Source organism: Cherax quadricarinatus, chromosome 31, assembly GCF_038502225.1.
Source record: "Cherax quadricarinatus isolate ZL_2023a chromosome 31, ASM3850222v1, whole genome shotgun sequence".
Lineage (NCBI taxonomy): Eukaryota > Metazoa > Arthropoda > Malacostraca > Decapoda > Parastacidae > Cherax > Cherax quadricarinatus.
This window is the reverse complement of record NC_091322.1, coordinates 15,846,779-15,872,102: the sequence shown is the minus strand read 5'-3', so window position 1 is coordinate 15,872,102 and position 25,324 is coordinate 15,846,779. Positions and strand designations below refer to the sequence as shown.

Sequence of the window (25,324 nt, the reverse complement as noted above, 5' to 3'; positions counted from 1 at the left end):
TCCTATTAAAAAACAACAATGTTTTTTTTTTTCTCAAAAAAGTTGGGGTAGTACGGTAGTGAATGTATATATACATTTGGACCGTTTACGGGTTAAAAGAAGAAGGGAAGTAACCCCGGAAAAGGACTTGTTACCTCAAGTCCTAATGGAAGGGGATTCTCCCTCTAAACTATAACTTCCACTCTCCCCCCTCCTCCTCCCATCCCATCCATCATCACCAGATCTTCAATAAAGGTAAGTGTCATGTATTCTATTCATAGTAGAGTAGTAATTGTGCATGTCTTCTTCAGTTTGTGTGTATTAAAATAAATATTTCATGTGGTAAAAAAAAAATTTTTTCATACTTTGGGGTGTCAGGAACGGATTAATTTGATTTCCATTATTTCTTATGGGGAAAATTAATTTGGCTAACGATTATTTTGGATTATGATGAGCTCTCAGGTATGGTTTAATATCGTAACGCGGGGGTCCACTGTATAGAGTTGAAGAACAACCTGAGGATTTCTATTTATACTTGATATGAAGCCAAGGATTCTGTTTGCTTTATTGGGAACACTTATGCACCGTTGTCTTGGTTTCAGATTACTGCTAGCTAGAACTCCTAAATCCTTTTTGCAATCCATAATATTAATATCTGCATTATTTAGTTTATATGTGGCATGGTTATTTGCCTGTCCAACATTTAGAACTTTGCATTTGTCTATATTAAACTGCATCTGCTACTTCTCTGACCGCTGCATCAGTTTACTCAAAGCATCCTGGAGTGCTCTAGTGTCCTCATTAGAATGACTTGGACGGCTTATTTTGGTGTCATCAGCAAATTTGCTTATGTCACTATTTATTCCCTAATCTGTCGTTTATGTAAATTACGAACGACAAGGGGCCCAACACTGACCCCTGAGGAACACCGCTCGTGACATGCCCCCATTCTGATTTCTCCCCATCTATGCAAACACTCTGCTACCTATTTTTCAACCATGCCTCTACTCAGGAAAAAAATTCTCCTCCTATTCCATGTGCCTTAAGCTTTCTCGACAGCCTCTGTTGTGGAACTCTGTCGAAAGCCTTACTGAAGTCCATTTTCTGCAATATCATATTCAATACCATGATCTACCTCCTCAAATACCTTAGTGAAGAAAGTTGGTAAATTCGTAAGACAGGAACGCCCCTTTGTAAAAGTGCCGAGATTCATTAATCAGTTTTTCATGTACAATATTTTATTGTTACTAGGTTTTTCAGTTTATCCCGAATCAACAAATCATGGCTTAATAATGATCTAAAGCAGACTGAAGAGTCATCTAAAATGTCTTCTCAGACTTGTAAAATAAGTGATTTTCTTCAGGCCACAGTACAGTATTGTGACGTCCATTTTTGTATATGGAATCAGCCATGTTTACTAGTTTCCTGGACATGGGATGATTGTAGGGATGTGTCTGTGATTATCTTTTTCTTTTGATTTAGGTAATATATAATTGAGTCCCATAGGTGGGGGATGTTACAGACTGGGCACAGATTTCGGCATATAGTATCTGGCTAAACAGGGCTTGAGAGAATGATAATGAATGCACGTCCTCTGTATAATTTTTTTTTGGGGGGGGGGAGGGAGAGAGAGAGAGGTCACCCTACTTCGGTGAGAAATGACTGGTGTATTTGACAAAATTATTTCTCGTCACGTCATTAATTTTTGTAATACAAATGTATCCTATACTAGAACATGTTACCTTAGCCAGGCTCGAACCACATGGTCACATGATATCGTGTTGTCTTTGTGGCTTATATCTTCACACATACTGGTTCTTCTTTTTTTTAAACTTGACTCGCATGTTGGAATTCATTTCTTTTCCAGAATCCTTTATTTTTATTTGCAGTTAGAGTGTAGTGAAAGGGATACACTTGTAAATATTGAAACATTATCCAGTTTTCTTTCTACACTTGTATTTTTCATACACTTTTTTGTTTTGCTGTGTGTGTGTGTGTGTGTGTGTGTGTGTGTGTGTGTGCACGTGCACGTGTGCATGCGCATTTGCGCACACGCTGTATGTCTTGTATGCTTTTTATCCTATACTCATATTAGGACATGTTTGCAGAATATTTCCTCCTCACATTTTACCATATTGTATGTTGAATATAAAATACAAACTAGCCTTTTGTTTATGATTGCTAAATTAATTACTGTAGCTTAGTGGTCTTAAATACTGATGCATCAAAGATTTTTTTCATTGCATACTTTTGTTTGGCTGGGTCATGGATAATAAATTATCTTTTTTTTTTCCTTCTTTGCAAAGGTCAGAATTAGAAAGTTAACAAGCTGGGTGAGTGAAAGGCAGTCATATGCCAGTAGATTTATGTATTAAATCACGTGTTCAGTGCACAGGTAGCTGTTTCATAATGTCACATTTCTCACACTTTTTTTTTGTTTGTATTCATTATCATTAGTAATATCCACATTGTAAGAATATTGTTTGCATAATGATTGCCTGTTTTTATCAGTATATTTTTAAGACACCAACTACCTCATTAAATGTTTTATGCATTTGATACCATCTGTATTATTTGCATAATTATGGGGTTTTGCTGTAATGAATCAGTGTTCTGTTAACACAACCTACTTAGAGTCCTGTACTTTAATGGAAAAAAAAAATTATTTATGGATTGTTAGCCAGACTTGTGTCCTGGAAGTGGGAGTTCCTATGCTCTGAAGGATGAGGGAAGGGGATGCAGGGTAATGTTGCAGTTCGGAAGGTCATTTTAATTGATACCCATTCTCTTCCGTTAAGACTCATTAGCAAGGCCGTTGAGTGAGTGATGGTGAGTGTGTTTCCTTTGAATCGCCCTATCTTGGTGGTAAATACGTGATAGTTAAAAAAAAAATATCACAACAACAATAGCAACAAATCTCCAATTTTTTCAAAATTTGTGCCAATTGCAACTTTAAAAGAGTAACGCAAATTCTTGAAAGTATTGTACTATGTACAATATTGTAACACCACATTGTTAACTTCTTGTGATTTATGTGACTCAGCTGTTTAATAAAACTATTGTCTTTGCTTTAGTGTATCATTTGCACCTAGATTGTATATAGAATTTCATGTTGTTTTTCATCCTTCAGTATAGAGTTGATTAACAGTTCACAGAAAATAAAAAGGCACAGTATCGTGACTGGAACAATACACAAATAACTCGCACATAGGAGAATGAAACTTATGATGTTTCAGCACAACTTGGACCATTAACTAGTCACACAGAAGCATAAAGAGAAGGGAGCCAGAATATATACAAGAGAAGGGAATAGTATTAGTGGTGGTACTGGTAGTAATAGAAAAAGTACTGCAACAGTGGTAGAGGTGGCAATAAAAAGGTAGCAGTGGTAGTGAAAAAAGGGTTAGAGGGTGGAGACTTTGTGAAGAGATTGTTGTTGTTGTAGAAATAATAGAGGAGGTAGTCTAAATAAAAGAAGAGCACTGAAGGAGAGCTAATGGCCCATGAGGAGAGGACAAAACCCCATATACAATATTCTTTTATCTTCTCCTCTCTTTATCTCTTCTCCTTTCCTAGAGTTTCCTTGCATTTTCTGTCTTCTGTGTAGGTAAGTTCTGTCCTGTGGGGGTTTTGTGTCTCTGGGATTTGGTCTTACCCTCATGAGCCATTAGCTCCTGCACTGCTCCTCTTTCTTTAGTTTTTAGACTACCTCTGTTGCTGCCACTTCACTAAGCCTCCCACCCTCTGACCCTTTTTTTGCTACAAATACTACCTTCTTAATGCCACCTCTTCCACTTAGGCACTATTATTTCCTACTACTATTACTACCATCCCCCCTTGCCCCCCCATGTATATTCTGGCTCCCTTCCCTTTGCACTTCTATATGACGAGTTAGTGATCCAAGTCTGACCGAAACTCTGTCATGAGTTTGTCTCCTTTGTGAGGGTTATTTGTGTAACAATTCTTAGCATTCTCAGTGAGGCTTCAGAGTTTTGTGTAAAAGAATTTACTGTTATGAAGCACTAAAATGTTGGTCTTTTCTTTGCTTTTTACTATTACTGATGTTGCATGTGAGTATCTTTTACTTTTCACACTTAAGTGTGATAATTTACTGGACACAAGCTAGTGTGTGTTTATGTATAATCAGATGTGGGGATTCTCTTACATGTGTGTGTGTGTGAGAGAGAGATTCATCTCTTTACTTCATCCCCTTTCTTTCTTCCTCTGCTCTACTCTTTCCCATTTCTCTCTCATGATCCTCCATTTTTCCCCTCACCTTTTATCTCTCATTCTCAACCCCTTCTTTTTTCCAAGGTTCTACATTTTTATTTTACAAGCCAAGAGTTGTTGTTAGCTTATTTCCAAGAATTGCCCCCCTTGCAATGTCTTTAAGATATAGTTTACCATCTCCTAGAATACAACTCTTAACAGTGAAATAATACGAAGGTACAATATTTTTTTTAACAAGTCGGCCTTCTCCCACCGAGGCAGGGTGAACCAAAAAAGAAAGAAAATCCCCAAAAAGAAAATACTTTCATCATTCAACACTTTCATCTCACTCACACATAATCACTGTTTTTTTTGCAGAGGTGCTCAGAATACAACAGTTTAGAAGCATATACCTATAAAGATACACAACATATCCCTCCAAACTGCTAATATCCCGAACCCCTCCTTTAGAGTGCAGGCATTGTACTTCCCATTTCCAGGACTCGAGTCCGGCTATATAAAAATAACCGGTTTCCCTGAATCCCTTCACTAAATATTACCCTGCTCACACACCAACAGATCGTCAGGTCCCAAATACCATTCGTCTCCATTCACTCCTATCTAACACGCTCGCGCACGCTTGCTGGAAGTCCAAGCCCCTCGCCCACAAAACCTCCTTTACCTCCTCCCTCCAACCTTTTCAAGGACGACCCCTACCCTGCCTTCCTTCCCCTACAGATTTATACGCTTTCCATGTCATTCTACTTTGATCCATTCTCTCTAAATGACCAAACCACCTCAACAACCCCTCTTCAGCCCTCTGACTGATACTTTTATTAACTCCACACCTTCTCCTAATTTCCACACTCTGAATTTTCTGCATAATATTTGCACCACACATTGCCCTTAGACAGGACATCTCCACTGCCTCCAACCGCCTCCTCGCTGCAGCATTCACAGCCCAAGCTTCACACCCATGTAAGAGTGTTGGTACTACTATACTTTCATACATTCCCTTCTTTGCCTCCATAGATAACGTTTTTTTGTCTCCACATATACCTCAACGCATCACTCGCCTTTTTTCCCTCATCAGTTCTATGATTAACCTCATCCTTCATAAATCCATCCTCCAACACGTCAACTCCCAAATATCTGAAAACATTCACTTATTTTTCTTTAAATCATTTGATACCCTCATCAGGGTAATATTTAAGGGGGGTTGAAGAGGGTTGGAATAGTTTTAAAAATGCAGTATTAGAATGTGGGGCAGAAGTTTGTGGTTATAGGAGGGTGGGGGCAGGAGGAAAGAGGACTGATTGGTGGAATGATGAAGTAAAGGGTGTGATAAAAGAGAAAAAGGTAGCTTACGAGAGGTTTTTACAAAGCAGAAGTGTTATAAGAAGAGCAGAGTATATGGAGAGTAAAAGAAAGGTGAAGAGAGTGGTGAGAGAGTGCAAAAGGAGAGCAGATGAAAGAGTGGGAGAGGCACTGTCAAGAAATTTTAACGAAAATAAGAAAAAATTTTGGAGCGAGTTAAACAAGTTAAGAAAGCCTAGGGAAAGTATGGATTTGTCAGTTAAAAACAGAGTAGGGGAGTTAGTAGATGGGGAGAGGGAGGTATTAGGTAGATTGCGAGAATATTTTGAGGAACTTTTAAATGTTGAGGAAGAAAGGGAGGCGGTAATTTCATGCACTGGCCAGGGAGGTACACCATCTTTTAGGAGTGAAGAAGAGCAGAATGTAAGTGTGGTGGAGGTACGTGAGGCATTACGTAGAATGAAAGGGGGTAAAGCAGCTGGAACTGATGGGATCATGACAGAAATGTTAAAAGCAGGGGGGGATATAGTGTTGGAGTGGTTGGTACTTTTGTTTAATAAATGTATGAAAGAGGGGAAGGTACTTAGGGATTGGCAGAGAGCATGTATAGTCCCTTTATATAAAGGGAAAGGGGACAAAAAGAGATTATAAAAATTATAGAGGAATAAGTTTACTGAGTATACCAGGAAAAGTATACGGTAGGGTTATAATTGAAAGAATTAGTGGTAAGACAGAATGTAGGATTGCGGATGAGCAGGGAGGCTTCAGAGTGGGTAGGGGATGTGTAGATCAAGTGTTTACATTGAAGCATATATGTGAACAGTATTTAGATAAAGGTAGGGAAGTTTTTATTGCATTTATGGATTTAGAAAAGGCATATGATAGAGTGGAAAGAGGAGCAATGTGGCAGATGTTGCAAGTATATGGAATAGGTGGTAAGTTACTAAATGCTGTAAAGAGCTTTTATGAGGATAGTGAGGCTCAGATTAGGGTATGTAGAAGAGAGGGAGAATACTTCCCGGTAAAAGTAGGTCTTAGACAGGGATGTGTAATGTCACCATGGTTGTTTAATATATTTATAGATGGGGTTGTAAAAGAAGTAAATGCTAGGGTGTTTGGGAGAGGGGTGGGATTAAATTATGGGGAATCAAATTCAAAATGGGAACTGACACAGTTACTTTTTGCTGATGATACTGTGCTTATGGGAGATTCTAAAGAAAAATTGCAAAGGTTAGCGGATGAGTTTGAGAATGTGTGTAAAGGTAGAAAGTTGAAAGTGAACATAGAAAAGAGTAAGGTGATGAGGGTATCAAATGATTTAGACAAAGAAAAATTGGATATCAAATTGGGGAGGAGGAGTATGGAAGAAGTGAATGTTTTCAGATACTTGGGAGTTGACGTGTCGGCGGATGGGTTTATGAAGGATGAGGTTAATCATAGAATTGATGAGGGAAAAAAGGTGAGTGGTGCGTTGAGGTATATGTGGAGTCAAAAAACGTTATCTATGGAGGCAAAGAAGGGAATGTATGAAAGTATAGTAGTACCAACACACTTATATGGATGTGAAGCTTGGGTGGTAAATGCAGCAGCGAGGAGACGGTTGGAGGCAGTGAAGATGTCCTGTCTAAGGGCAATGTGTGGTGTTAATATTATGCAAAAAATTCGGAGTGTGGAAATTAGGAGAAGGTGTGGAGTTAATAAAAGCATTAGTCAGAGGGCAGAGGAGGGGTTGTTGAGGTGGTTTGGTCATTTAGAGAGAATGGATCAAAGTAGAATGACATAGAAAGCATATAAATCTATATGGGAAGGAAGGAGGTTTAGGGGTCATCCTCGAAAGGGTTGGAAAGAGGGGGTAAAGGAGGTTTTGTGGGCAAGGGGCTTGGACTTCCAGCAAGCGTGCATGAGCGTGTTAGATAGGAGTAAATGGAGATGAATGATTCTTGGGACCTGACGATCTGTTGGAGTGTGAGCAGGGTAATATTTAGTGAAGGGATTCAGGGAAACCGGTTATTTTCATATAGTCGGACTTGAGTCCTGGAAATGGGAAGTACAATGCCTGCACTTTAAAGGAGGGGTTTGGGATATTGGCAGTTTGGAGGGATATGTTGTGTATCTTTATACGTATATGCTTCTAAACTGTTGTATTCTGAGCACCTCTGCAAAAGCAGTGATAATGTGTGAGTGTGGTGAAAGTGTTGAATGATGATGAAAGTATTTTCTTTTTGGGGATTTTCTTTTTTGGGTCACCCTGCCTCGGTGGGAGACAGCCGACTTGTTGAGAGAGAGAGAGAGATCACCTTACTCTTTTCTATGTTCACTTTCAGCTTTCTACCTTTACACACACTCCCAAACTCATCCACTAACCTTTGCAATTTTTCTGTAGAATCTCCCATGAGCACAGTATCATCAGCAAAAAGCAACTGTGTCAATTCCCATTTTGTATTTGATTCCCCATAATTTAATCCCACCCCTCTCCCAAACACCCTAGCATTTACTTCTTTTACAACCCCATCTATAAATATATTGAACAACCATGGTGACATTACACATCCCTGTCTAAGACCTACTTTTACCGGGAAGTATTCTCCCTCTCTTCTACATACCCTAATCTGAGCCTCACTATCCTCATAAAAACTCGTACAGCATTTAGTAACTTACCACCTATTCCATATACTTGCAACATCTGCCACATTGCTCCCCTATCCACTCTGTCATATGCCTTTTCTAAATCCATAAATGCAATAAAAACTTCCCTACCTTTATCTAAATACTGTTCACATATATGCCTCAATGTAAACATGATCTACACATCCCCTACCCACTCTGAAACCTCCTTGTTCACCCGCAATCCTACATTCTCTCTTACCTCTAATTCTTTCAATACTAACCTTACCTTACACTTTTCCTGGTATACTCAGTAAACTTATTCCTCTATAATTTTTACAATCTCTTTTGTCCCCCTTCCCTTTATATAGAGAGACTATACATGCTTTCTGCCAATCTCTAGGTACCTTCCCCTCTTTCATACACTTATTAAACAAAAATGCCAACTACTCCAACACTGTATACCCCCCTGCTTTTAACATTTCTTCCATGATCCCGTCAGTTCCAGCTGCTTTACCCCCTTTCATTCTATGTAATGCCTCACGCACCTCCCCCACACTCACATCCTGTTCTTCTTCACTCCTAAAAGATGGTATACCTCCCTGGCCAGTTCATGAAATTACCGCTTCCCTTTCTTCGTCTACATTTAAAAGTTCCTCAAAATATTCTCGGCATCTACCCAAAATCCTCCATCTCCCCATCTACTAACTCCCCAAAATCCTCCATCTCCCCATCTACTAACTCCCCTACTCTGTTTTTAACTGACAAATCCATTCGTTCTCTAGGTTTTCTTAACTTGTTTAACTCGCTCCAATATTTTTTCTTATTTTCGTTAAAATTTCTTGACAGTGCCTCTCCCACTCTATCATCTGCTCTCCTTTTGCACTCTCTCACCACTCTCTTCACCTTTCTTTTACTCTCCATATACTCTACTCTTCTTATAACACTTCTGCTTTGTAAAAACCTCTCATAAGCTACCTTTTTCTCTTTTATCACACCCTTTACTTCATCATTCCACCAATCACTCCTCTTTCCTCCTGCCCCCACCCTCCTATAACCACAAACTTCTGCCCCACATTCTAATACTGCATTTTTAAAACTTTTCCAACCCTTCCCCAACCCCCCCCCCCCCCCACTACTCATACTTGCACCAGCCCACCTTTCTGCCAGTAGTTGCTTATATCTCACCCGATCTTCCTCCTCCCTTAGTTTATACACTTTCACCTCCCTCTTGCTTGTTGCTGCCATTTTCCTCTTTTCCCATCTACCTCTTACTCTAACTGTAGCTACAACTAAATAATGATCCGATATATCAGTTGCCCCTCTATAAACGTGTACATCCTGTAGCCTACCCATCAACCTTTTATCCACCAATACATAATCTAACAAACTACTTCCATTACGCGCTATGTCATACCTTGTATATTTATTTATCCTCTTCTTCATAAAATATGTATTACTTATTACCAAACCTCTTTCTGCACATAGCTCAATTAACTGCTAGTTGAATAGAGGGCAACAGATGTGAGTATTTGAAACCAGGACATTTTGGTGAAAGCCTAAAGGTCCTGGGTTCTGTTTGTGTTCACATTTAGAAAATTAATTCTCATTTCAGCTGTCGATGGTGCTGCGTTCAGTCCATTCAGTATTAGTTGAGGATTATGGGTTGCCTACTTGGGGTTCGTATTTGGTGTTTGCGCTTGCCACAATCCTTGTTGGTGCCCTGCTTGGACTTGTAAGTGTTCAGATAAACTTCAAAAAATCTTAATACTGATTTTTAAAAGTAATTTTATTTAAATTACTTAAGTCTTGGAATGTTAATTTATTTCATAAGGAAATGACTGTGACCATAATAGTGTTTGATTTGAGATGTTCTGAGTACAATGTCTTAACTTTTCTTTTCCAGATCCTGGTGTGTATCATTGATTTTGTATTCCCACCAAAAGCTCATGGACCAGCTCCTGTAGTCACTTCAGCTGGACTCAAAGCAGATGATGATGTGAGTCTCATGGCATCTAATTTTCTTCAATTCAGTTATCACAATTGAGGCAGTGTGTGTTTGATTACCATTATCATAATCAGTATCATCAAAAGTAAGCCCAAAACCCATGTGAATAATGCAAAACATAATCTATGTAGTGCAAGGTGCTTTTTACATTATCACTAAAATTTATTTTTATTCAGTATCTGCCTAGGAAATACCTCATGACTTTTCCCATGTTTATTAAAAAAATTGTCAGTATGCCTCACTGCATAGTGCCGAATCTCACAGAACTATATGTACAGAAAATTAAGCTACCAGTTGACATTAGGTTATATAGCCTTCTGATGGCTGTTTTTCAAATCAGTTATTTATTGATAAGTTAATCGTTGCACATTGCTATATACAGCCTCTCCTCACTTAACAGCGGAGTTCTGTTCCGAAGACCACATTGGTAAACGAATTTGTTGCTAAGCAATGAACATACTATAATGGTTTATGTCAACTATCTTTGATATTGTTTTAATGTCACCTTTGCACCACTTACAACATTTTTAGTATACAGTGGTACCTCGGAATACAAACAGCTCAAAACTCGAACAATTATGTAAGTGCATTTATGCAAGTGCTTTTGTAAGTGTATTTTTGGGGGTCTGAAATGGATTAATCTGATTTACATTATTCCTTGTGGGAACAAATTCATTTGATATCAGCATTCGAACAGCCTTCTGGAACGAAAAAAATTTGTATCCTGAGGTACCACTGTATTTTTAAATGCTCATACAGTAGTGTACTGTACGTACAGTGGACCCCCCGGATATTGCCGTCAAAATATTGGCTCGGTGATAGTCATTTACCTCGGTAATAGTTGTTCGTCCCGAATGCATATGAGCGACCCCCAATGTGGCCACAGTCAGTTTGCCATTGTTTATCAGCAAGTGAGCACGATCCCACACGTTCATGCGATACATTTCGTAATATTCCATTTGTTTTAGTGCTTGCAACTGCTTAATAAGCCACCATGGGCCCAAAGAAAGCTAGTGCCAGCCCTTTGGTAAAGACGGTAACAAACGCAATAGAATTAAAGAAAAAGGTTGTAGAAAAATACGAAAGTTGTGGTGGTAGTTATAGTGTTAGAGGGTGGTAGTGATGGTGGTTGTGATAGTGGTAGAGGGTGGTAGTGATGGTAGTAGAGGGTGGTAGTGGTTGTGATGGTGGTAGAGGGTGGTAGTGGTTGTGATAGTGGTAGAGGGTGGTAGTGATGGTGATGGTGGTTGACGGTGGTAGTGATGGTAAAGGGTGGTGGTAGAGGGTGGTAGTGGTTGCGATGGTGGTAGAGGGTAGTAGTGATGGTGGTAGAGGGTGGTTGTGATGATGGTAGAGGGTGGTAGTGATGGTAGAGGGTGGTAGTAATGGAGATTTGTGCAGTGTGGAGTAGGATGGAAAGATTTGTGGAGGAACATCACCCTAACAAAGCTGTTGCAAGCCATGTTGGCAACATGTACAATGACAATGTCTTGTCCCATTTTAGGGAAATTTTAAAAGAGATGCCAGAAACAGAACTCTCTGGACAGATATTTAGTGCCACAGGTGTGCAACAACTCTCAAGCTGGTGGTCCTAGTGGCATTAAAAAACAAAGAAGGGAAGCAGCCCCAGAAAAGGACTTGGTACCTGAAGTCTTTTATGGTAGGGGATTCCCCTTCCAAACACTAGTAACTCCTCTATCCTCTCCCCTTCTTTCATCTTCCATACACTAAGAAAAATCTTCAGTAAAGGTGTCATGTTGTTATTGTTTTATTCTTCATGTCTCATTGTTTTTTGTGTAGGTAAATGTATATTTCATGTAAAAAACTTTTTTATTGTTTTTAATACTTTTGGGTGTCTGGAGCGGATTAATTGGATTTACATTATTTCAGTGGGGAAAATGAATTTGGATATTGTCAAATTTGGCTTTAGTCACACTGGAATGGATTAATTACGATAACTGGGGGTCCACTGTGTATTGTAATAAACAGAATAGAGCAAATTAGCTTTAATATACATTATTTAGGTATGCATACTGGTCAGAGAGTCTGTCATGAGTCAGAGTCATCGGTAAACGAACACATCGCTAAGTGAGGAGAGGCTGTAGTGTGAGAGTACGCCTTAATGCAATACACAATGCAACCTATTAAGATGCGACAGAGTGAACAGGCAAAAGGGGGGGGGGAGGGTTGACCTGTATGTCGCAGAGTCGCTTATTTGCACAGAACTGCTTAATGCTTCAAATGATGTAGATGAAGTTTTAGCAGTAAAGATCGAGAACCAAAATCTAGTCATTGTGGTAGTCTACAAGCCTCCGGATGCAACATCGCAACAATTCCAGGAACAGCTGTTAAAAATTAACCACTGTCTGGAAAATCTTCCAGCTCCTGCCCCCAACATCTTGCTCCTGGGGGATTTCAACTTAAGGCACCTAAAATGGAGGAATATAGCAAATAATGTTGTTGCAGTGATAACACCAGGAGACAGCTCAGACTAGAACTCACACACACTCGAGCTTTTGACCCTTTAAGGGTCGACAGGTCCTCTCAGAGACTCGTTCTCAGGGTCGGCCAAATTCCAAAAAAAAAAAAAAAAAAAAAAATTTTTATGAAAACAAATTTTTTTTTTTTTTTTTAAATATTATAGGCTAAACAAATTTTTTTTACCATCAATACTTACCGAGATATGGAGGCGTGAAGTTGATGAAAAAGGGGGACAATGTGGCAACATCGCCGACTGCCGTCTCTCGGTATTCTTTCATTTACTTTCTTGTGTACTAATTTCTATTATTTTTTACTTTTTCTTTTTCCAAGTAACTTTTATGGCCTGTGAGACCAATATGATCTGTATTTTGTAAGTTTTTTATTTTTCAATACTACACAATAAGGGCATAAACACTGTTGACATTGTTTTGTTTATAAAAAATATTTACACAAACAACCAATATGAAATGTTGTTTATTACTATTTTTCTATATTTTATATACACATATACAGTCACAGGGAATGTTTCTAGAAGTTCTGCAGCCTGTGGAAGTCTTTGAAACATGGTGTCATGCACAGTGGTGTTTTACACTCCTCACACATAAAACAAGTGTCTCTGCATTGTTGTGGGCATTTTTTTGTATGTGCACAGACGTAACACTTCTTCTGAGCCTTTTTCTTGAAAGCAGTAGCAGGCAGTTTTACCAGGAAGTGATCACCATGTTTCAGACGAGAAGGTAGTTGTTGATAATTTGGTGGGCGGTTTATTGCAGGTGTTGTTCCTTGGTACTTGAATACTATTTGTCTGATGACAGACAAACAGAATTCGCCATATTATGGTTTGTTTCTGGTCCTCATCTTTATTTATTTATTTATTTATTTAGTAATTTTAGCATACATACAGAGGTACAAAAAATACAGGTAAGAGCAGCATGCCAAAGCCACTTATATGCATAGCATTACGGGCTGGCTTAAAATTAACTTAAGATTAACTAAGCAATGATGAAATCAGTGATAAAACATTATTGTAAACAGATAACTATAAAGCACAAATGAGTATTACAAAGACAGGTCATATGGTTGCATGCATTGCTGTACATTCAGTCGAATGGAGTATTCTGTTAGGTAGTGTATCTAAAAAAATAGTTAGATTGGGTCCTAGGTTTAACATTTGTGTGATATAATTGTGAGTAACATATAGGATATACAATTTATAAGGTTCAGTTATTCAGTATTTATTTGGTTTTGAGTGAGTAAGTGATCTTTGAGAAGAGACTTGAATTTATAAACAGGTAGTGTTTCTTTTATATTTACAGGTAATGAATTCCAGATTTTAGGGCCTTTTATGTGCATTGAGTTTTTTGCATAGCGTGAGATGGACACGAGGAACATCAAAGAGTGATCTGTGCCTTATGTTATGGTCATGTGTTCTGTTGAGGTTGGCAAGGAGATGTTTGAGGGGAGGGTTAATATCAGAGTTAAGTGTTCTATGTATGTAATAGGTGCAGTAATAAGTATGGATGTTTTGTATGGTGAGTAGGTTGAGTGTTTTGAATATTGGTGGAGTGTGCTGCCTGTAGTGAGAATTTGTTATCATTCTAACTGCAGCCTTTTGTTGGGTAATTAGTGGTCTGAGATGGTTAATTGTTGTTGAGCCCCATGCACAAATTCCATAGGTGAGATAGGGGTAAATAAGAGAGTGATAAAGGGCCAGGAGGGCTGACTGTGGAACATAGTACCGTATCTTCGATAGTATGCCTACAGTCTTGGAAATTTTCTTAGAAATTTGTTGTATATGTGTATGAAATTTGAGTATTATCAAGGTGGATTCCTAAGAATTTTCCCTCTGTTAGCTTTGTGATAGGTGATCTGTTTATCGTTATGTTAAGAGGTACATCTGTAGCTCTGTTGCCAAACTGAATGAAGTAGGTTTTGTCAATGTTTAGTGTAAGTTTGTTAGTCCTCATCCAGGTAGATATTTTCTGTAATTCGGTGTTTACAGTATTGGCTAGTGTGACTGGGCTCGGGTGAGAGAAGACGTATGTAGTGTCATCTGCAAAAAGTGTGGGTTTGAGTAATTGCGAAGCATTTGGTAGGTCATTTATGTATAGGAGAAAGAGAAGAGGGGCAAGGACACTTCCCTGTGGGACACCAACTGTAATTGGTTGAGCGGAAGAGCTTGCCCCATTTGCGTACACATATTGGCTTCTGTTGCTGAGGTATGACTTGAGGTAGTTGAGGGAGTGCCCTCTAATACCATAGTGTGACAATTTTACGTGGAGCAAGTCATGGTCAACTGTATCAAAAGCTTTATGTAAGTCAATGAAGATCCCCAGTGGGACTTCTTTTTTCTCTATTGCAGTGTATATATGTTCTAGCATGTGTATAATAGCATCATTAGTATTTTTATTAGCCCTGAATCCAAATTGGCAGGGGTTGAGAATGTTTTGGGAGATGAGGTAGGAGTAGATTCGTTTATGAATTAATTTTTCGAAGATTTTTGAGAGAGGGTGTAAATTGGATATTGGCCTATAGTTATTCAACTCTGTTTGGTCTCCTCCTTTATGGATCGGGGTGACCCTTGCTATTTTGAGAGCTGTAGGGAAGGTGGAGGATTCAATGGATTTGTTAAAGAGTGTTGCAATGATTGGTGATAGTACTTGACACTTTTTTGTATATAAAGGGTGGTAAGGTATTTAAATCTCCTGCCTTGTTTTTTATTTTTTTTTTTTATTATCACACTGGCCGATTCCCACCAAGGCAGGGTGGCCCGAAAAAGAAAAACTTTCACCATCATTCACTCCATCACTGTCTTGCCAGAAGGGTGCTTTACACTACAGTTTTTAAACTGCAACATTAACACCCCTCCTTCAGAGTGCAGGCACTGTACTTCCCATCTCCAGGACTCAAGTCCGGCCTGCCAGTTTCCCTGAATCCCTTCATAAATGTTACTTTGCTCACACTCCAACAGCACGTCAAGTATTAAAAACCATTTGTCTCCATTCACTCCTATCAAACACGCTCACGCATGCCTGCTGGAAGTCCAAGCCCCTCGCACACAAAACCTCCTTTACCCCCTCCCTCCAACCCTTCCTAGGCCGACCCCTACCCCGCCTTCCTTCCACTACAGACTGATACACTCTTGAAGTCATTCTGTTTCGCTCCATTCTCTCTACATGTCCGAACCACCTCAACAACCCTTCCTCAGCCCTCTGGACAACAGTTTTGGTAATCCCGCACCTCCTCCTAACTTCCAAACTACGAATTCTCTGCATTATATTCACACCACACATTGCCCTCAGACATGACATCTCCACTGCCTCCAGCCTTCTCCTCGCTGCAACATTCATCACCCACGCTTCACACCCATATAAGAGCGTTGGTAAAACTATACTCTCATACATTCCCCTCTTTGCCTCCAAGGACAAAGTTCTTTGTCTCCACTGACTCCTAAGTGCACCACTCACTCTTTTTCCCTCATCAATTCTATGATTCACCTCATCTTTCATAGACCCATCCGCTGACACGTCCACTCCCAAATATCTGAATACGTTCACCTCCTCCATACTCTCTCCCTCCAATCTGATATTCAATCTTTCATCACCTAATCTTTTTATCCTCATAACCTTACTCTTTCCTGTATTCACCTTTAATTTTCTTCTTTTGCACACCCTACCAAATTCATCCACCAATCTCTGCAGCTTCTCTTCAGAATCTCCCAAGAGCACAGTGTCATCAGCAAAGAGCAGCTGTGACAACTCCCACTTTGTGTGTGATTCTTTATCTTTTAACTCCACGCCTCTTGCCAAGACCCTCGCATTTACTTCTCTTACAACCCCATCTATAAATATATTAAACAACCACGGTGACATCACACATCCTTGTCTAAGGCCTACTTTTACTGGGAAAAAATTTCCCTCTTTCCTACATACTCTAACTTGAGCCTCACTATCCTCGTAAAAACTCTTCACTGCTTTCAGTAACCTACCTCCTACACCATACACTTGCAACATCTGCCACATTGCCCCCCTATCCACCCTGTCATATGCCTTTTCCAAATCCATAAATGCCACAAAGACCTCTTTAGCCTTATCTAAATACTGTTCACTTATATGTTTCACTGTAAACACCTGGTCCACACACCCCTTACCTTTCCTAAAGCCTCCTTGTTCATCTGCTATCCTATTCTCCGTCTTACTCTTAATTCTTTCAATTATAACTCTACCATACACTTTACCAGGTACACTCAACAGACTTATCCCCCTATAATTTTTGCACTCTCTTTTATCCCCTTTGCCTTTATACAAAGGAACTATGCATGCTCTCTGCCAATCCCTAGGTACCTTACCCTCTTCCATACATTTATTAAATAATTGCACCAACCACTCCAAAACTATATCCCCACCTGCTTTTAACATTTCTATCTTTATCCCATCAATCCCGGCTGCCTTACCCCCTTTCATTTTACCTACTGCCTCACGAACTTCCCCCACACTCACAACTGGCTCTTCCTCACTCCTACAAGATGTTATTCCTCCTTGCCCTATACACGAAATCACAGCTTCCCTATCTTCATCAATATTTAACAATTCCTCAAAATATTCCCTCCATCTTCCCAATACCTCTAACTCTCCATTTAATAACTCTCCTCTCCTATTTTTAACTGTTTTTTAGTGTGTTGATAATAAGGGAGACTTCGTATGGGTTAGTCAGAGCTAGGAACAGTGTGTTCGGGTAGTTGCCAGTGAGGTAGTCATTTGGTGGGGTATCTGAGCTTGGGATTTTATTGGCAAGGTTTTGTCCTATAGTGGAGAAGAAATCATTGAGTCTGTTTGCTGTTTCTGTTGGTGGGAGTTGGGGTTCATCTGATTTTGCTAATTTTATTTCGCTATTTCGTGATATCTTTTTTGTTCCCAGAATTTCTGATAGGGTCTTCCAGGTCTTTTTTATATCACCTCGTAAGTTGGATAATCTGTTCTCATAATACAGCTTTTTTGCCCTTCTTATCAGGCTGGTTAGGATTGACGAGTAACGTTTTGTTTGGTCTCTGGTTATGTGACCCATTCTGTACTGTTTTTCATATCGGTGTTTTGTATTTATGGATTTGAGAATGCTGGGTGTTAGCCAGGGACTGTTCAGTCTCTTAGCTGTCATCTGTTTAGTTTTTTTAGGGCAGTGCTTGTTATAGAGGTATTGGGTCTTTTTTAGAAAATTATTAAAACCTTCGTCAATATCTGTATAGATTTCTAGCTCAGTGTGCCAGTCAATGTTTGTTACTGCTGTTGTGAAGTTATTAATGGCTGCCTCATTGTGAAGTCTGAAGGTGACTTTAGTAGTGTCTTGGGGTATTTTACCAAGAGTTGTTATGAGGAAAGTAGGGTAGTGGTCTGTGGTATTATCTGTAATTATGCCTGATTTTAAAGGGGATATGGGTGTTGCTTTCGGTTTGTGGGCAGTCTTCCTTTGATCTCTATTATTTTTGATTTGTAGGTTTCACTGTTGGTAATCTTTGGTCATTCTGGGTGCTACGTTGGGTAGTGCAGTTTTGCTTGTAACTAGGTCATCATAGGAGCATTGGTAGCTCTGATAGTTGGAGAAAAGTACGGAGCTTGGAAGTCGCTGCTGCCGCTGCCGCTAACCCGCTAATACATATTATAAGCATTGAGTATGAAAATGTCCAGGAGATGGAAAAAGAGTTTTATGTACCACTTACAACTCTTGTGAAGACAATCAGCAAACCCAATCTGCATGTCACATTTGTCCACTGAATGCATATTGAAGGTGTAATCAATCACAGCTGCAGGTTTTAGAATGGGTTCATTACTCTCTCTATGCTGCCTGCCAGTGTCTGCCATTTCATTAGGGTGAACTGTTGACAACAGTGTGACATCTCATTTGTCATGCCACTGAAATGCCATGATGTCATTGGCAGCAAACGCCTGCACCTCACCTCTATGAGTGCCAGCGTCAAACCTGGGCATATGTTTCCGATTTACACGCACTGTGCCACACACATCTGTCATGTTCACTCGCAAAAAATCACTGAGTGAGGGACTTGTGTACCAGTTATCAGTATATTATATATGCCCCTTACCAAGGTATGGTTCTATCATTGTTCTAACCACATCACCAGAGATGCCCAATAACTTCCTGGTATTTTGCAATGTATAACTTCCAGTGTACACAATAATATCCAATACCAGACCACTAACAATCACAAAGCACAAACAACTTTATACCAAAGCGTTTCCTCTTGCTTGGTATGTACTGCTTGAAAGGGAATCTTCCTTTGAACAGAATCAAAGACTCGTCAGTTACAAGCTTCCTGAAGGGATAAAAATACATATTGAATTTCTCTTTCAGATACACAAACACATGCCTAATCTTATATAACCTGTCGTTTCTGTCAGGCCTGGTTTTGTCTGAGAAGTGAAGCATACGTAACATTAGCACAAATCGATTCATTGGCATTACATCACTGAAACCTGGGGTTGCAATCAGGCGGTCTGTTGACCAGTATGATTTCACTTTGTACTTATACACGTGTGGCATAAGCATTATTGTGGCAAAGAAAAGATACATCTCAGCCACAGTTGCCTCCTTCCACTGGTGTAGACGTGATTTTGGTGAAAGTATTGTTTGCCATGGTGTACTCGTAGTATGTGTTGCTTTCCATGATAATACTTTCGATCAGGGTTTCGTCAAAGAATAACTCGAAACATTCCAGTTCAGTGGCATTGTTCCCAAGTGTACAAGATGGCCGTATTCCACTTTGGCTGTCATCAAACTGGTGGGCATTTGGAACAAAATTGACAGCTTCCTGCCAGTCCCAGGTGCGGTCTGCTGGTGGGTACTGGACAATGACAGGTGGTTGTGGTTGTGGAGGTTGTGGTTGTGGAGGCTGGTGTGGTGGGTGGGTGGGTGGGGGATTATGGCCTTTGTTGTAGATCAGCTGAGGTGGCAGCGTGGGTGGCAGCACGGCCCACTGCTGGTGCCTCACGGCCGTCACCACCACTACCACCACCATGCACATTTTCCATCCCCATTGCAACACTATCATCATCATTTTCACTGTCTGTTCCTGTTGTACAGCCACGGGATGTACTCCGAGATGTACTCCTTCCCCTTGGAATAGCATATGGCACACTTCCAGAGCGCATATATAGTCATATATACTGACGCTTTACTGGGGAATATTGCACTTCACTATGACTACTGGAACTGTTTTCAAGAGCTTGTAGTTCATAATCACTATCACTATCATCACAAATGCTCACATCTGAGTCTGGGATTTGGGAAAATAGGAGTTTCCTCTTTGATTCTGGTACAACTGAACGTGAACAAGACGGCCGAGCACCAGAGGTGGAAGGCTGAGGGTCGTCTGGGTTTTCCTCATTATTACCGATATTATGGTCATTAGTTTCGGTCAAAACCTCACCAAAACCTTGAAACTCATCTTCACTGGCACTTCCATCTGTATTAGAACTGTCACTGGGGAACAAAAGTGTCCCAATTCGCCGAGGAGTGAGGAACTTCTTACCACGAGGCATTGTGGACATTGTGTACTAAGATGGCATTCTCACAATGCACCACTGGGTCCCAGATTTTTTTTCTACCGCGCACACCGACCCCACACCCATTCTCTCACATCTAGGCCTACCAGCCTTTTCCCACGAGATTTGACGGCGCTAGAATTTATGCGTACTAGTACGTCAAAAACCCCTGCGCGTAAGCCGTACTAGTACGTCCAAAACCCTGAAAGGGTTAAATCTCTGCACAAAATTCAACTTAAACCAGCAAATAATAGAGCCTACTAGATTGGATAGTACACCGGACCTCATCTTCACTAACAATGATGATCTGATACAAAATGTCACCATATCAAAAAGAGTATATTCGGATCACAACATAATCGAGGTTCAGAAATGTATTCGCGGAGCCCCAGACCGACAAACTGGGATCAGTCACAAGGGGGCCCTCACCAAATTCAACTTCAATAACAAGAACATGAAGTGGGACCAGGTAAACCAAGTCCTAAATGATATAAGCTGGGAAGATAGACTAAGCAACATAGACCCCCAACTTATGCCTAGAACAGATCAACTCTGTGGCACTCGATGTATGCTCAAGGCATATTCTTTAAGAAAAAGGAGGAGTAGATGTAAAATAGAAAGAGAGAGGCGCTCCCTTTACAGGCGACAGAAAAGAATAACAGCGGCTAAAAGAGGCCAATATAACTGCAATGCTTAGGGAAACACTGGTCAGAGAAATAGCAAACCGAACTAAAGCTAAAGGAATCTTAGAGGTCAGGAATCGCGGGAAGAACTAAAAGCCATACATGAAATTGAAAGAAACCCAAAGTATTTCTTTTCTTATGCCAAATCAAAGTCGAGAACAGCATCCAGTATTGGACCCCTACTTAAACAAGATGGGTCCTACACAGGTGACAAGGAAATGAGTGAGCTACTCAAGTCCCAATATGACTCGGTTTTTAGCAAGCCGCTAACCAGACTGAGAGCCGAAGATCTAAATGAATTTTTTATGAGAGCCACAGAATTTGGTAAACACAAGCCTATCTGATGTGATCTTGATGCCAAATGACTTCGATCAGGTGATAAATGACATGCCCATGCACTCTGCCCCAGGACCAGACTCATGGAACTCAGTGTTCATCAAGAACTGCAAGAAGCCCCTATCACGTGCTTTTAACATTCTATGGAGAGGGAGCATGGACACTGGTGTCGTCCCACAGTTACTAAAAACAACAGACGTAGCCCCACTCCACAAAGGGGGCAATAAAGCAATAGCAAAGAACTACAGACCAATAGCATTAGCATCCCACATAAAAATCTTTGAAAGGGTTCTAAGAAGCAAGATCGCCACCCATCTAGATACCCATCAGTTACACAACCCAGGGCAACATGGGTTTACAGCAGGTTGCTCCTGTCTGCCCCAACTACTGGATCACTATGACAAGGTCCTAGATGCACTAAGACAAAAAGAATGCAGATGTAATATACACAGACTTTGCAAAAGCCTTCGCAAGTGTGACCATGGGTTAATAGCGCACAAAATGCGTGCTAAAGGAATAACAGGAAAAGTTGGTAGATGGATCTATAATTTCCTCACAGACAGAACACAAAGAGTAGTAGTCAACAGAGTAAAGTCTTAGGCGGCTACGGTGAAAAGCTCTGGTCCGCAAGGCACAGTACTCGCTCCTATCTTGTTTCTCATCCTCATATCTGACATAGACAAGGATGTCAGCCACAGCACCGTGTCTTCCTTTGCAGACGACACCCGAATCTGCATGACAGTGTCTTCTATTGCAGACACTGCAAGGCTCCAGGCGGACATAAACCAAATCTTTCAATGGGTTGCAGAAAACAATATGAAGTTCAACGATGAGAAATTTCAATTACTCTGATATGGTAAACATGAGGAAATTAAAACTTCATCAGAGTATAAAATAAATTCCAGCCACACAATAAAGCGAAAAACTAACGTCAAAGACCTGGGAGTGATCATGTCGGAGGATCTCACCTTCAAGGACCATAACATTGTATCAATCGCATCTGCTAGAAAAATGACAGGATGGATAATGAGAACTTTCAAAACTAGGGATGCCAAGCCAATGATGACAATCTTCAGGTCGCGTGTTCTATCTAGGATGGAATATTGCCGCGCACTAACAGCACCTTTCAAGGCAGGTGAAATTGCTGACCTAGAAAATGTACAGAGAACCTTCACGGCGCGCATAACGGAGATAAAACACCTCAATTACCGGGAGCACTTGAAGTTCCTGAACCTGTACTCCCTGGAATGCAGGTGGGAGAGATGCATGATTATATACACCTGGAAAATCCTAGAGGGACTAGTACCAAACTTGCACATGAAAATCACTACGAAAGCAAAAGACTCGGCAAACGATGCAACATCCCCCCAATGAAAAGCAGAGATGTCACTAGCACGTTAAGACACACAATAAGTGTCAGGGGCCCAAGACTGTTCAACTGCCTCCAAGCATACATAAGGGGGATTACCAATAGACCCCTGGCTGTCTTCAAGCAGGCACTGGACAAGCACCTAAAGTCGGTACCTGACCAGCCGGGCTGTGGCTCGTACGTCGGATTGCATGCAGCCAGCAGTAACAGCCTGGTTGATCAGGCCCTGATCTACCATTAGGCCTGGTCACAGACCAGGCCGCGGGAGCATTGACCCCCGGAACACACTCCAGGTAAACTCCAGGTAATGCACTTAGGTTTAAAAAATTGACCCCAAAAATTTTTAAATGTCAAGTTTTTACTCCAAATACAGAAGCAAAATAAAAACAAATTATATTATTATTCGGTAAATATGGAAATGTGACAACTATGGCTGCCTAGGAAAACTGAGCCAGCACATGTATGCAACCGTAATCTTTCTTCTTTCTTTCAACACACCGGCCGTATACCTCTGAGGCAGGGTGACCCAAAAGGAAAAACGAAAGTTTCTCCTTTTACATTTAGTAATATATACAGGAGAAGGTCACTAGCCCCTTGCTCCCGGCATTTTAGTCGCCTCTTACAACATGCATGGCTTACGGAGGAAGAATTTTGTTCCACTTCCCCATGGAGATAAGAGGAAATAAACAAGAATAAGAACTAGAAAGAAAATATGTGTATATATGTGCTTGTACATGTATGTGTAGTGTGACCTAAGTGTAAGTAGAAGTAGCAAGACGTACCTGAAATCTTGCATGTTCATGAGACTGAAAAGGGACACCAGCAATCCTACCATCACATAAAACAATTAGACTTTCATTTTACACTCATTTGGCAGGACGGTAGTACCTCCCTGGGCAGTTGCTGTCTACCAACCTACTACCTAGGATGCAACTGTAATATAATCCTAAAATTCTTCAAATGACATTATTTGCATCGGCCTTCACAACTTAAGTTTTGTAACCCTAATTTATGTCCAGTAAGAAAATCTGTAGTATTTTGTGGCCCACCAGAAAGGTTTAGTAAACAAAATGGGAATTCTGGCACAAGATATTTTTGCTAGGTAAATATTACAGGAAATAAATTGCATTTTTTAAATAGCATGTTTTTCTTGATATTACAGTTGGTATATGTCATTTTACAGTGGGTGCTGTCATCCATACAGCTATTAACCTGGTATCCCAGTCAGCTAGAAACAGTGACCAGATTCCTATGAGTTTTTTTCTTTTCTAGTTAGAACTATGAAAGTATTTTTGTAACATCAGTATATTTAATCCAAAAGCAGTTGAGGACACTTTCACTAATTTCCAACAATAATTTATTATTCACATTTCTTCAAATTGTATAGTTCCAAAGAAAGAAACCCACCACACCTTCACTAAATAACTTCTTTCAACAAACCGGCCGTATCCCACTGAAGCAGGTGGCCCAAAAAGAAAAACAAAAGTTTCTCTCTTTAACTTTAGTAATGTACAGGAGAAGGGATTACTAGCCCCATGCTCCCAGCATGTTAGTCGCCTCTTACAACGCGCATGGCTTATGGAGGAAGAATTCTTTTCCACTTCCCTGTGGAGATAAGAGGAAATTAACAAGAAAAAGAACTAGTAAGAAAATAGAAGAAAACCCAGAGGGGTGTGTATATACATATATGCTTCTACATGCATGTGTAGTGTGACCTAAGTGTCAGTAGAAGTAGCAAGACATACCTGAAATCTTGCATGTTTGAGACACAAAAAAGACACCAACAATCTTACCATCATGTAAAGCAGTTACAGGTTTCTGCTTTACTTATTTGGCAGGAAGGTACTACTTCCCTGGATGGTTACAACTGTCTACCAACCTACTACCTACCACTAAATAACTATACAGTACAAAAATAAGTGTATTTCATACAAGTTTATTTTCTGATTTTTTTCTTCGTTTTGAGCAAGTCCAAGGGTTGTAACTCCTCAAGGAGGTGCCTTGATGCTGATCAGAGGTTCTTGATCCAAGGAACCAGACATATCCTCCTCTTCCTTGGATCAAACTTAACTACCTCCCATTTCCTAGGCCACTGATTGAAGTAGTAGGCAAAACTTTTCAGAATAAGGATACAGTGAAACCTCTGCTTACGAGATTAATCTGTTCCATGACCTAGCTCGTAACCCGATCTGCTCATATGCTGAGTCAATTTTCCTCATTTAATCGAAATGCCATTAATCCATTCCAGTGGAATGCCTGCTCTCAGGAGGCAGGACAAAATACTCAGTATAATGCTAATATCAACTCTACAGCTTATTTATCTGTCACAATTCATCTAATATGACACAAACAATACATGTATTAATAACATAGAAACCTGATACAGTGGACCCCCGCATAGCGAACTTAATCCGTGCAAGAGGGCTGGCCGTTATGCGAAATGTTCGCTATGCGAATTAATTTTCCCCATAAGAAATAATGGAAATAAAATTAATCCGTGCAAGACACCCAAAAGTATGAAAAAAAAATTTTTTTACCACAAAAAAATGTTAATTTTAGTACACACAAACTGAAAAAGGCATGCACAATTACATGACACTTACTTTTATTGAAGATCTGGTGATGATTGATGGGATGGGAGGAGGGGAGAGAGAGTGTTAGTGTTTAGAAGGGGAATCCCCTTCCATTAGGACTTGAGGTAGCAAGTCCTTTTCTGGGGTTACTTCCCTTCTTCTTTTAATGCCACTAGGACCAGCTTCAGAGTCACTGGACTTCTTTCGCACAA

At 40.1% G+C, this 25,324-nt stretch overlaps 1 protein-coding gene across 1 annotated transcript in view; it reads left to right on the top strand.

Moving 5' to 3' along the window:
* LOC128698122 (thioredoxin-related transmembrane protein 1) overlaps window positions 1–25,324 on the top strand; it is a 63,106-nt gene that overhangs the window by 23,883 nt on the left and 13,899 nt on the right. Inside the window, exons 4-5 of the mRNA XM_070090218.1 lie at window positions 9,725–9,844; window positions 10,016–10,108. Of these exons, the coding sequence (XP_069946319.1) occupies window positions 9,725–9,844; window positions 10,016–10,108 (213 nt within the window). The remainder of the gene's footprint in view (window positions 1–9,724; window positions 9,845–10,015; window positions 10,109–25,324) is intronic.